This window comes from Octodon degus, unplaced genomic scaffold (genome assembly GCF_000260255.1).
Source record: "Octodon degus isolate 3935 unplaced genomic scaffold, OctDeg1.0 scaffold00353, whole genome shotgun sequence".
Lineage (NCBI taxonomy): Eukaryota > Metazoa > Chordata > Mammalia > Rodentia > Octodontidae > Octodon > Octodon degus.
In genome coordinates, this window is record NW_004524929.1 from 384,057 (window position 1) to 396,943 (window position 12,887).

At 37.8% G+C, this 12,887-nt stretch overlaps 1 protein-coding gene and 1 pseudogene across 1 annotated transcript in view; one reads left to right on the forward strand and one right to left on the reverse strand.

The window, feature by feature from the left end:
• Atp7a (ATPase copper transporting alpha) overlaps positions 1 to 12,887 on the reverse strand; it is a 173,366-nt gene that overhangs the window by 121,046 nt on the left and 39,433 nt on the right. The window contains exon 2 of the mRNA XM_004648103.3: positions 9,056 to 9,196. Coding sequence (XP_004648160.1) covers positions 9,056 to 9,175 — 120 coding nt within the window. The 5' untranslated portion in view covers positions 9,176 to 9,196. The remainder of the gene's footprint in view (positions 1 to 9,055; positions 9,197 to 12,887) is intronic.
• LOC105741239 lies at positions 1,878 to 2,293 on the forward strand (annotated as a pseudogene).

The window sequence follows — 12,887 nt, forward strand, 5'->3', positions numbered from 1 at the left end:
CTGGAGGGCACTGACATAGAAGAAATCAAAAGGCACCCAACTGAACTTTTTTAAATGGGAGCAAAAGGAAGAAAGGGGACTGATGAATCTCTATAAAAGACAAATCATGGGGGCCTGCCCCTTAGCTTAGTTCTTTAAGGGGCTGCTTCAACAAAGCAGTCAGGCTCAGGTTGCTGTGGTTCGGTCCCCACAATTCAAGCCAGCCAAACCTGCTCTAAAGACACACAGAAAAAAAAAAAAGACAAATCATAAATAATTCCACAGATAACTAAAGGGATGAAGGCCATAAAAACAGAGGACATGGTTAAAACAAGATTAACTGGAAACAATGAAAAATCAGAAGACAGCACAAGGGCCGGCCAAATACCTCAGCGGACTAAAGCACCTGCTTAGACAGGCGTATGGACCGGGATTCAATCCCCGGAGTGCTATGCCAGCCCTGCCCCTGGGGCATGCTGAGATAGGTGACTAAGACTGGGCATGGTGGCACACGCCTGTAATCCCAGGGGTTGGGAGGCTGAAAACAGGATAACTACGAATCCGAACTGTGTAGTGAGACCCTATAGACCCTGTGCTATAATACATAAAACAAAATAAATTAAAATACAGCATCCAAAAAAAAAAAACACACACACAGCACATAGGAGATAAAAATCCAGTTCAGAGAAGTTAATAGCAGAATACATCTCAAGAAAGGAAAAAATTTCGACATACAGATAAGTGAGGCATATATAACAGAAAATTGAGAAAAAAAATCCTACCTCTAGATATACGAATAGTCATGATGCTGAAAATTCAACACAAGAATGGAATATTAAAAGTTGGTGGACAAAAGAAACAAATCACCTATAAAGGAAAATCCACTAGAATCAGGGCAGACTTCTCATCACACAAACCCTCAAGTCAAGGAGAGCTTATAGTGAAGTATTTCAAGCCCTGAAAGAAAACAACTTCCCATCCAGACTGAGGTACCCCACAAAGTAATATTGCAGGGGCCGGGGAGATGGCTCAGTAGAATAAGTGCTTCCCTGGCAAGTGCAAGGGCCTGAGTTCAATCCCTGGTTCCGTCAAAAAAAAAAAAAAAGTAATATTGCAAAGTTAATGGAGAAATAAGGTATCTTCATGATAAAGGACATATGTAGAAATTCATGACCACCTACCAAACACTCATAAATTTTCAAAATATTCTAGAAAAAAACAACAAAGACAAAAATTAAAAGAATCCCAATAGAAAATCCACCAGGCAAGATAAGCAGCTAAGGGGGCTGGAGAAATAGCTCAGTAGAATAAGCGCTTGCCTGGCAAGTGCAAGGGCCTGAGTTCAATCCCCGGTTCCGAAAAAAAAAAAAAAAAAAAAGATAAGCAGCTAAACAGGAGGGGGGAAAAAACAGGAAAATAATAACTTTTAGAATTATTTTCAAATTTGGGGAAGACACTGAGTTTTTTATATGTAAGCTATAAGACTTCAATCCTTTTCAAGTTCACTTATACAATGACTAATCTTAAATCCTTTTGAGTTGCTTCATTCATTTGCTAGTTTTACACTAGGCCCTACACCTTCAGGTTATGACACTGAGTCAGCACCACGGATCACAGGAAGACATTTTGGGAAGCTAGGAAGTATGTTAGGAGGCCATTCCTTACCACAATTCCTAGTAAAAGCTCTATACACTATCCACTAAGTATAAAAAACATTGTTATGTGTGGTAATCAGGAACCACACATAGCCAAATAACCTACTAATCCTAAAATAAATACATCCTTAAATTAACATTTCTTAGTAAGATCTCCAAAATGTTCCTTCCCACTCTGATACAACCCAACACAAAAGCAAACTTTAAAGGAACAGTTAAAGTGCTCTTTCCTTGGGACCCGTCAACATGGGCCGCGTTCGTACCAAGACAGTGAAGAAGGCAGCCCACGTCATCATTGAGAAGTACTATACGCGCCTGGGAAACGACTTGCACACCAACAAATGCATGTGCGAGGAAATCACTATCATCCCCAGCAAGAAGCTCCGCAACAAGATAGCAGGCTATGTCACATATCTGATGAAGCAGATACAAAGGGGCCCTGTACGGGGAATCTCCATCAAGTTGCAGGAGGAGGAGAGAGAAAGGAGAGATAATTACATCCCTGAGGTCTCAGCCTTGGAGCAGGAAATCACTGAAGTAGATCCTGACACTAAAGAAATGCTGAAGCTTTTGGACTTCGGCAGCCTCTCCAACCTGCAGGTCACACAGCCTACCGTCGGGATGAATTTCAAAACACCACATGGAGCTGTTTGAATCTTTTTGCGATGCTAAAATGTCAATAAATTTGGGACAATGAAAAAAAAAGAATAGTTAAAGGGAAAATAAACGGGGCTTTATAAGACTGTTTGGTTAAAATATTTTATTTTTGCAAATTTTACAAAATCATTTTCATATGAATTCATTGCTAATACTCTTTCTATTTCTAGAGTCTTACAAGGCAGTCAAGTCAAGGAAAAGGCTTTAAAATTTAAGCTTGACAGAGGGCCGCCCAGATAGCTCAGCAGATTAAAGCATATGCTTAGGCAGACACAGGGACCAGGGTTCCATCCCCAGCATGCTGTGCTGGCCCCGCCCCTGGGGCGTGCTGAGACTGCACTTGAGACTGGGCCCAGTGGTGCCTGCCTATAATCTCAGCACTGGGGAGGCTGAAAACAGGAGGATCACTATGAGTCCAATCTGTGCATTGAGACCCTATAGACCCTATACTAAATACATTTTTAAAAAATTTTTAAAGCCTGACTAACTTCACAATGAATTTGTCACTGGGTTTAGAAGATTTAACAATTACAAAAAATATTTGTTAAAGGAAGGAAAAAATAAGAAAGGTCACCAGTATGCTCTATTTCATAAGGCCTTTTGACAGGAGGTGGAGAATCATAGCTGGAAAAAAGAATGTTTTTTTATGTTTAGAAATCAAATTACTAATGTGCCCTGGAAAGAAACCTAGAGTATCTGTCACGGGAATTTATACAAATCACTACCGATTTGCGATACAAAGTGCTTTCACATTATATCACTGTCATTCTTCCTATAAAATTTAATCAAACTTCAAATGCACTTATTTGACCTTAAACAGACCTTATTAAGCACTAGTGAATTCTGGGACAGTGCAATGGGTATAGCAATCTTATAAATAAGTGGGGTGCAAGTAGATTGTTTTGAGAAACAAATATACTTGCAAATATTAAAGCAGAATCTAGCTCTACAGTCATACATGGATATTGTAAAAGAAACAAATATTCACATAGAAGAATTTGCTAGGCACTAAATTTGGGATTTTTCAAAACTACAGCTATCAGCAGACAAAAGTACCTAAAGCACATGAAAAAAACAATTATGTAAACCAGCTTCACAGTTAAAATAGCTTTACTGCAATTAGCACAGACACTACTATACAATTAGAGTCAGCTTCTACTCTGGCCTCCAGCATCTGCCTCATCTTAAATCAACGGAGGTTTAACTGGTTTCATTGAAGGATATATGAAGTACAGTGTCATACTTATTACTCACTGACATTAAATCATTTATTTTGTGTGTGTGTGTTTTGGTTTTGGTTTTGAGACAGGGTCTCCCTATGTAGTTCAGGCTAGTCTTGAACTTCCTATTGTGGCCTACGCTAGCCTCAAATTTGGGGCAATCCTGCTGCACCCAAGTGCCAGGATTATAACCCATTTAAATTAACTCACTTTAAAGCTTCAGCACTGACAATTGTAGAGCTACTTTTGTTATCCTCTTTCTTAATCAACAAGTATAAAATATTCATCACTTTTTATAGTTACAATTAGTGGAAAACTACAAAATGTTTTTTTTTTTTTTATGTGTGTGTGTGTGTGTGGCCAGCTCAGCCCACCAGGGGGCGGGGCTGGCTGGCATGTGGTGCTGGGGGATCGGAACCGCAGTCCCTGTGCTTTGCTAAGCTTGTTCTAAGTAGGTGCTTTAGACCACTGAGCCATCTCACCAGCCCAACAAAATGTTTTTATAAATTTGGATAACTTTAAGACAAATTCACTGGAGAAAATCTGCAGCATAGTAAACAAAATAATGACCTGTCAATTCCAGCATTTTCAACTTCGCTCTTCCACCACAGAAAACTAAATTTTTGCAACTATATCCTTTTAGGGTTCTGGTGGGGGGGTGATGCAAGAGCCTCTAAAACTGGTGTTATGCCAAAGCAGATGGTTAATACAAAGGAAAATCTACCTTTGAAGCACATGAAAATGGAAATATTTGTATCTAAGTGTTCACAGGAATGCCTCGGACAGAAAACTTAGAAGGTATATTACAGTATAAACAAAGGAGTTTAGGGTTGGTTGGTTGTAGCAGTAGTAAGGTCTTCATACTAAACTGTACCCCTAGTTCTTTTGTATTTTTAATTTTGAGACAAGATAAGTCACTAAGTCACCCAAGCTGGGATTGAACTTGTGATCATCCTGTGTCAGCCTCCCACAGTTTTGGGGGCTGGAGAGATAGTTCAGGGAAGAATAAGTGCTTGCCTGGCAAACACAAGGTCCTGAGTCTGATCCCTGGTACCAAAAAAAAAAAAAAAGAAAACCTCCCAGTTTTAGAAATATAGGCATGCACCACCATGCCCAGCTACATAAAACTGTTTTACCCACAACTATCAAAAGTATTAGCGGGGCTGGTGAGATGGCTCAGTGGTCTAAAGCACCTACTTAGAACAAGCTTAGCAAAGCCCAGGGACCACGGTTCAATCCCCCAGCACCACATGCCAGCCAGCCCCGCCCCCTGGTGGGCTGAGCTGGACACACACACACACACACACACACAAATAAAGAAATAAATAAAAAATTTAAAAAAAGTATTAGCTAACCAGAGTGCATAGTCAACAACTAAGAAACAATGATTTTCCCCCTACAGATAGTAAAATAAAAAAAAAAATTATTCTGCTGTCTGACCAAAATGAGTAAGAAACTCAAACATGGAAAAAAATCACCTACAGCTTCAGATTTACACACAAATTGCTCACATACTAGCCCCACATTTCTCATGACTCAAACTAAGGAAATGTATCAAACTTCATAGAGGACTATGATGTGCCAACTGTTCAATTTTCTGTCATAAAAACAATAAGTAAATCTGCTAAAGATCTTACAAAAAGTCATGATCACAGATAAGTACACTATACATATAAAAAAGTATAGATACTGTATTTCACTGAAATGTCAGAACCACTTTGAAATCTCTGAAAGGGTAAAAAGGTACGGTTTGGAGTAAAAATAATTATGAAGCAGAGCTGCCATTATTATCTGTGGTAGATAGGAAACTGGTGGTCAACTTGTAACACCCAGCTGAGCTGAACTGGTGTGGTGCTGTGTGTGGGAGGCCCACCTGAGGATTGTTGCCAGCAGTATAAGAGGCAGAACTCAAAAAGCTGTTGGGGGAAACTTAGTTCTCTTTCCCATCTTGCAAGATGGCAGGTGAAAAATTGAGAAGCCAGACACTAAAGAGAAGAAACCCAAAGCCAAGAAGGCTTCTGCCAGTGATACTAGTAAAAAGAGTAAGGTGAAAGCAAAAAAGTCCAAGAAGGGGCAGCCCCTCTGAAGAAATCCTGTCCTGGTAAGAGGAATTGCCAGATACTCCCAATCTGCTATGTATTCCAGAAGGCTTTGTACAAGACACAGTACACAGCTGCTAAATCAAAGGTTGAGAAGAAAAAGGAGAAAGTTCTTGCTATAATCACAAAACCGGTCAGTGGGAACAAGAATGGAGGTAGCCAGGTGGTTAAGCTTCAAAAAATGCCTAGATTGGGAGTCAGGGAGATGGCTCAGTGGAATAAGCTCTTCCCTGGCAAGTGCAAGGGCCTGAGTTCAATCCCTGGTTCCACCAAAAAAAAAATGTCTAGATACTACCCTACAGAAGACGTGCCACAAAAGCTGTTGAGCCACGGCAAGAAACCCTTCAGTCAGCATGTGAGGAAACTTCGAGCTAGCATCACTCCCGGCACCATCTTGATCATCCTCATTGGGTGTCAAAAAGGCAAGACAGTGGTCTTCCTGAAGCAGTAGACCAGTGGCTTGCAACTTGTGACTGGGCCTCTTAGCCTTGATCAGGTTCCTCTACGAAGAACACACCAGAAATTTGTCATTGCCAGCTCTACAAAAATTGATATCAGCAAAGTGAGTCCAAGCTGCCTAGTGAGACCCTGAACCAAATACATAAAAAATGGGGGGGAAAAGGCAGTGTGTAATATATTGTATTAACAGACAAAAGCAAAGCATCCTAGCTCTAGAAAAATCACATGCACAAGGTGTGGTGGCACACAGCTATAATCTCAGCACTTGGGAGGCTAAGGCAGAAGGACTGGAACAAATTTGAGGCAGCGTAGGCTACACAGTGAGTTCCCTTTTCATCTAACTACTCACCTTGTTTGATGTATTCACTCCATCTGAGCTTTTTACTTTGTTGCATTCATTTTCTCTGTCCAAGACATTCTTAAGTACTTTATGGAGTGCTGGTTTTGTGTTCATGAATCTCTTAAAGCATTCTCACAGAAAGACCTTACTTCTCCATCAATTTTGAGATAGTTTTCAAGATATATTTGTCTGAGTTGGAAAATGTTTTATTTGAGGCTTGAAACACTTCAAGATTTTATGCCTTTTAAAGTCTGTATTGAGGGGGGCGATTAGATGGCTCAGTAGAATAAGCACTTACCTGGCAAGCGCAAGGGCCTAAGTTCAATCACCAGTTCCACCAAAAAAAATAAAGACTGTACTGAGAAGTCAGCATGATCCAAATAGGTTTACATTTACAAGGGATTTTATGTTCCACTCTGACACATTTCAGATTCTTTTTGTTGCACATCTGGAAATTTGCCTACATCAATAGGGAACGTCTATTTTCAGTGTAGCCATTTAGTATCTGTGGGCCTCACTTTGCTGTACATTGAGTTCTTTCTTCATAAACAGGAAGTTTTCTGCTATTATTTCTATAAATAGATTTTTTATTGTACACGGGCTGTATATAAATTCCCCCAACTCTAATTAGCCTTAGGTTAGTCTTCTTAGCTGTTCAATAGATTTTTTCTTCCTTTCATATCATTTCTAAGGTTTCTCTGAATAAATCATCATGTATTACATTTTTTCAAATTCTAAAATCCTTTCTTCAAATTTGCCATTTCTATTATTTCTGGATTCTATAGGATTATATCTGATTTCTGTTTGGCAATTTTTGGTGGAGTCTGTATTGTTGATAAATTTGTCACTCATATTTGGAACCATTTTGGCTCTTTCAATTAGTTGTTTCTCAAGTAATGACATTTGTTATTCTGTATAGTATTTGCACAACGATGCTAGGTCATCTTTGTACTTGTCATGTTTCTTTATATCCACTTTCAATCATTTTTGTATACAACACACATTTCTTGTGTTTGGTTTGCTGTCTATCAGTGACCCTCAAGTCTTCAGTGGGGCAGTTGCAAGTCTTTGAGGCATTTTGTTACCTTATTTTTTATGTTTTTATTTTGTGTGTATGTACTAATGTTTGAGGAAAAATGGAATGAAGAAATTCTACTGTAGACTGACTGTCCCAAGGAGAGAAAGGACACCAGAAAGCAAGATTCCTGATATTCTTAAGGGAGGGGGCTTTCCTTCCAAGCAATTACCACCTCCCATTTCATCCTCCCTTCTCTTTTTCTTCCTAAAGAATACAAAATAGTAATAGAAAAAACAGCATTAGAAATAATATAAAATTATATCTACTGGATATAAGAGCATGAACACATTTTGACCAGAGAAAGAGCAAGAGATCAAAGAAAAGTAGATAAAAATTCAAATATCAAAATTATATATTTCATTGTTTTGAAAGTATTGAAAAAATAAAATTGAAAATATTAACACATATGCTATGTTTTATTTATACTGAAAGTTTATCTCAAGTCACTGAAAAACAAGTATGTGCTATCCATTTCTTTTTTGTAAGAATCATTTGGATTTATATCTTGTACTATTTTTAACATAATGGTATACACTATAATAACTGTTGTTACCCTTTTACTATTTGGTTATGAAAATGACTTCCTAGAATCACACTATAAAACCAATGCAACATATCAAAACCTATGAGGGGCTGAGGAGATGGCTCAGTGGAATAAGCACTTCCCTAGCAAGCACAAGGGTCTGAGTTCAATCCCTGGTTCCGCCAAAAAAAAAAAAAAAACCTATGAGACATAAATAATGAAAACTGTTCAAAGAGGGAAGCTGATTGCTACCAATGATTACATTAAAAAAAGAAAGCAATCTAATGATGCACCTCAAGGTACTAGGCAAGCAAGAACTCTGCAAACTCCAACTTTATGGAGGAAAATTATAAAGAATAAAAATGATCAAAATTAAGACTAAATAAATACAAAGAACCAATGAATTAATATCCTAATGCCTCCTTAAAGACTCTTGCACTCATAGGTGGGGCTTTTGGGCAGTTACTGGTTTGTGGGGATATAATACTCATCAGTAGATTAGTTCATCCATTTTGATGTTTTTGTAGTGGTTTTGTTTTGTTGAGATAGGTTCTTACTATATAGCCCAGGCTGTATTTGAACTTACAGCCAAGGTTGGACTCAAATGCATAAGGATCCTCCCACCTCAGCCTCTGGAGTACTAGAATTACAACCATGTTCCATCATGGCTGGATTAGGATGTTTTTAAACTGATGTTGTCCTTTTTTGTTTTCTTTTTAGAAAGAGGAATTAAGAGGACAAAGAAAGGGGCCAGAGAGATAGCTCAGTAGAATAAGCACTTGCCTGGCAAGCTCAGGCTTCTCAGTTCAATCCCCAGTACTGCGAAAGAAAGAAAGAAAGAAAGAAAGAAAGAAAGAAAGAAAGAAAGAAAGAAAGAAAGAAAGAAAGAAATTTGATAATCTTTATTACCAAATGGATCCGTGCCTCTGCTTTTATCCCAATGTCAGAAGCAATTTTCACTAAGTCACCTGGACTTAGTGACTTGCTTCTAACAGAATTCTAGTCACCAGCATTTTACTTCACTAATTTTTAAAGAATAACTTACTTTAACATGATGAACACCATTCACGCTTCCAATATGCTTTTCAATGGTCCAAACACAGGAATTACATGTCATTCCCTCAACAGAGATGGTAACAGAATTCATATTAATACTTGCATCCATTATGATTTCTTCTTTACATTCCTGTTAGAAACAATAAATCCATTAATTTCAGAATCTTTTTTGAACTTTGCCCCTACCTCCCCAAATGAAAATGTGCTAATAATAAATGTCAGCATTCTTTTCTACTTGCTTACAAAAAAGTATTCACCTTTGATGAAAGGTGAAGTAAAGGGAAGTGGGAAAGGGAAGTGGTTTCTATAGCTAGGCTAACTGAAAACAAAAACATGCAATATTCAAATAATAAAACCTCTTAGAGAGTGATTTCCTGGTTACTACACATTTTTTCCGTACATAATCCAATTTAATATTGAAAGTAGGATAAAGAAATAAAAATTACAAAATTACATACAATAGCCAACGAGGTCCTACATTATTTCCCACACCTGCCTCTCTAAACTCTATGACATCTTCTATCACCAAACTTTTCTCTGTGCCAGGCAAGCATGCCAGCTATTCTTCATGTCAAGATGACTCCCACTTCATTGCTTTTGCTTTAGTTATTTACTTGCTTTGGGGTTTTCACCTTTCAGATATGTTTGACTTTGTTCTAATCTAATCTTTTTAACAAGGACTATGCTGTCCATGTTATTTAAAATTGTAAACTAAATCAGGTATGGTGACACACACCTCTAATACCAGAACTCAGACTGAGGCAGGAGGACCTAAAGTTCAAACTCATCCTGAGTAACTTAATAATTTAGAAAATTCACTTCTCAAAATAATAGCAATCCGGGGATGTAGCTCAGCAGTAGAGCACATGCCTAGCAAGCACAAGGTCCCGAGATCTAAAAAAATAGAGCCAGGGATGTGGCTCAGAGTGAAGGCCCTCATTCAACCTCTATCATCACAACAAAAGTGCACCCTACATCACTTCCACGTGCATACATACTGATTGTCTTTAGTTGTGCTTTACTTTTTAATTTTTTTCACAGTTTAACCACCTTCTAACATATGTAGTTTGCTTATTTTTTCTATGTATTGTTCATTGTGCCCTCCTGTGGTGTTTTAAAATATATTCACAAATTCTTTGTTCTTTCTTTTTTCTTAATAATTTTACTGAGAAACAAATAGCAATGAGACAGTTTCAAAACCGATTAGTAGGACAGTTTCAATAATTAATACATGGGGCCGGGGAGATGGTTCAGTAGGATAAGCGCTTGACTGGCAAACGCAAGGATCTGAGTTCAATCCCCGGTTCTGCCAAAAAAATAATAATAATAATAATAATAATAATAATAAATAAAAATAATATTTAATACATTGCATATTGTTGTCTTCTTAATGGTTATTCATAGTACAAGATGCAGACATGATATCCTGTCCAAACACTATTACTACAAATATTTCTTCTCAATGAATTAAGAAAAAGTGGCTGTATATCTACCCTAACTATTTTGAATCCAAGAGGTGGAATTTAATTCTTTCCACCCTGAGTATATATACTGAACTTAGTGACTCACTTCTAATGAATAAGACAATGGTGGAATAACAAGTTGTAAATTCCAAGAGTAGGCCATGAAAGGAACATGTGAGGGGAGACCATCTGATGAGGGGAAAGTAATCATTAGTGCACAAAAGCAGGAAAAAGAATGTTTAGCACATAATGTTTTGTACCTTTTACTACAAACCATATAAAAATGATTACCATATCATTCTAGTATTGCTAAACTCAGAACAGCCTTGAACAAAGTTATTTCCTCAGCTACTAACAAAGTAAGATGATTAAAAGACTATTCTATTTCTTGTAAGTTGTTCTTACAACTCTCTCTTCTGTGGAGATTTAAACTGGACTAGCTAGTCTATAATATTCTGTTATAAAAACCTGAAAAAAAAATATATATATATATTAAAAACAGATAAATTCACATACTATAAAACTCATGGGGTTGAGGAGATTGCTTCGTAGAATAAGTGCTTGCCTGGAAAGCATAAGGGCCAGAGTTCAATCCCCGGTTCCACAAAAAAAAAAAAAATAAAACTCTCACTTTTAAGATGTTGAGAGATCAGTCATTTTAAGTATTTTAATAAAGACGAGCAACCATAATGACTATGTAGTGGTAGAACATTTTATATTCCCCCAAAACAAGCTCACACCCAATATCAGTTGCTCTCTTTTCTGTTTTCAAAGCCCCTGGTAAACACTAATTTACATCGTTTTGGCTATGAAGAATATACTGGCCTATACTGGTTATTTCATTTAAACAGATACATTCAATATGTAGCCTTTGTCTCTGGATTCTTTCACTTAATATTTTAAGGTACTTAAACATTTTGAATGTGCCAGCACTTCATGCTACTCATGTTTTTAAGGACATTTATTGAAGGGCAAAAGATTGATTATTTTCTTCTTATTTTAGGGAAGGGTCTACAGGGTGTTCAGGGTCTCACTACTAGATCGGACTCACAGTGATTCTCCTGTTTACAGCCTCCCAAGAGCTGGGATTACAGGCACATGCCACCATGCCCAGTCTCAACTGCCATCTCAGCATGCCCCAGGAGCGGGGCTGGCACGGCAGGCCAGGATCAAAACCCCGGCCCCTGTGCCTGCTTGCAGGCACTTTAATACGCTGAGCTATTTGGCCGGCCCTTCTGACTTTTGTAAGTCTAATCTTCATGAACTTTTTTTCCAGCTAGGAAACAAACTCCGGGCCTTATCCATGCTAAGAAAACCCTACAACCAAGCTACATCCCCAGCTTATATTCTTTTCCATGTAGATGTCCAATTCTCCCAGAAGCATCTTTTTAAAAAAAATTTTTTTGACAGAATCTAGGCTAGGCTTAACCTTGCTATTAGTTCAGGATAGCCTCAAACTCACAGCAATTCTGCTTCAGCTTCTACAGCACCATTTTTACATTTCCCTGAGACACAATTCACATATATACTTTACATATTTAAAGTATAGAATCCAATAGTTATTAATACATGCACAGACATATACAACCATCACCACAGTTACTTTAGAATATTTTCATCACCTCAAAAAGTCCCCACCCCTTTATTACTACTCATCCCTTTCTCAATTCACCATTACCAGTCCTAGGCAACCACTAAACTACTTTCTGTCTACATACATTTAATCTCACAGATATTTTTTAATTTATTGTTTTTTATGCATTTGGTACAGGGTCTCACTATGCAGCTCAGACTCATAGTGATCCTTCTGTTTTCAGCCTCCTCAGTGCTCGGATTACAGACATGTGCCACCATGCTCGGTCTCAGTTGCTGGCTCAGTGTGCCTGGGGGCGGGGCCAGAGCAGCCTGTGATGCTGGGAATCGAACCCAAGTCCCTGCGCTTGCCTAAACAAGTGTTTAATCTCACACATATCTTATATGAAAAAAAGTACATATGATCTTCTGTGACTGGTTTCTTTGATGTAGTATGTTTTCAATATTTATCCATGTTATAGTTTATATCAATATACCAGTTTTATGGCTGAAAAATATTCCAATGTATGCACATACTTCATTGTATTTATCCATCTGCCAGCTGATAGATATTTGCGCTATTTTGGGGTTTTTTGGCTATTATATATAATAATGCTATATACATTCATTTCCCTTGGATAATACTTAAGTGCCTACTTGCTGGGTCACATAATAAATATATGTTTTGGGGCTGGGAAGATAGCTCAGTTGAATAAGCATTTGCCTGGCAAGCACAAGCACAATGGCCTGAGTTCAATCCCTGGCTCCACAAAAATAAATAAATAT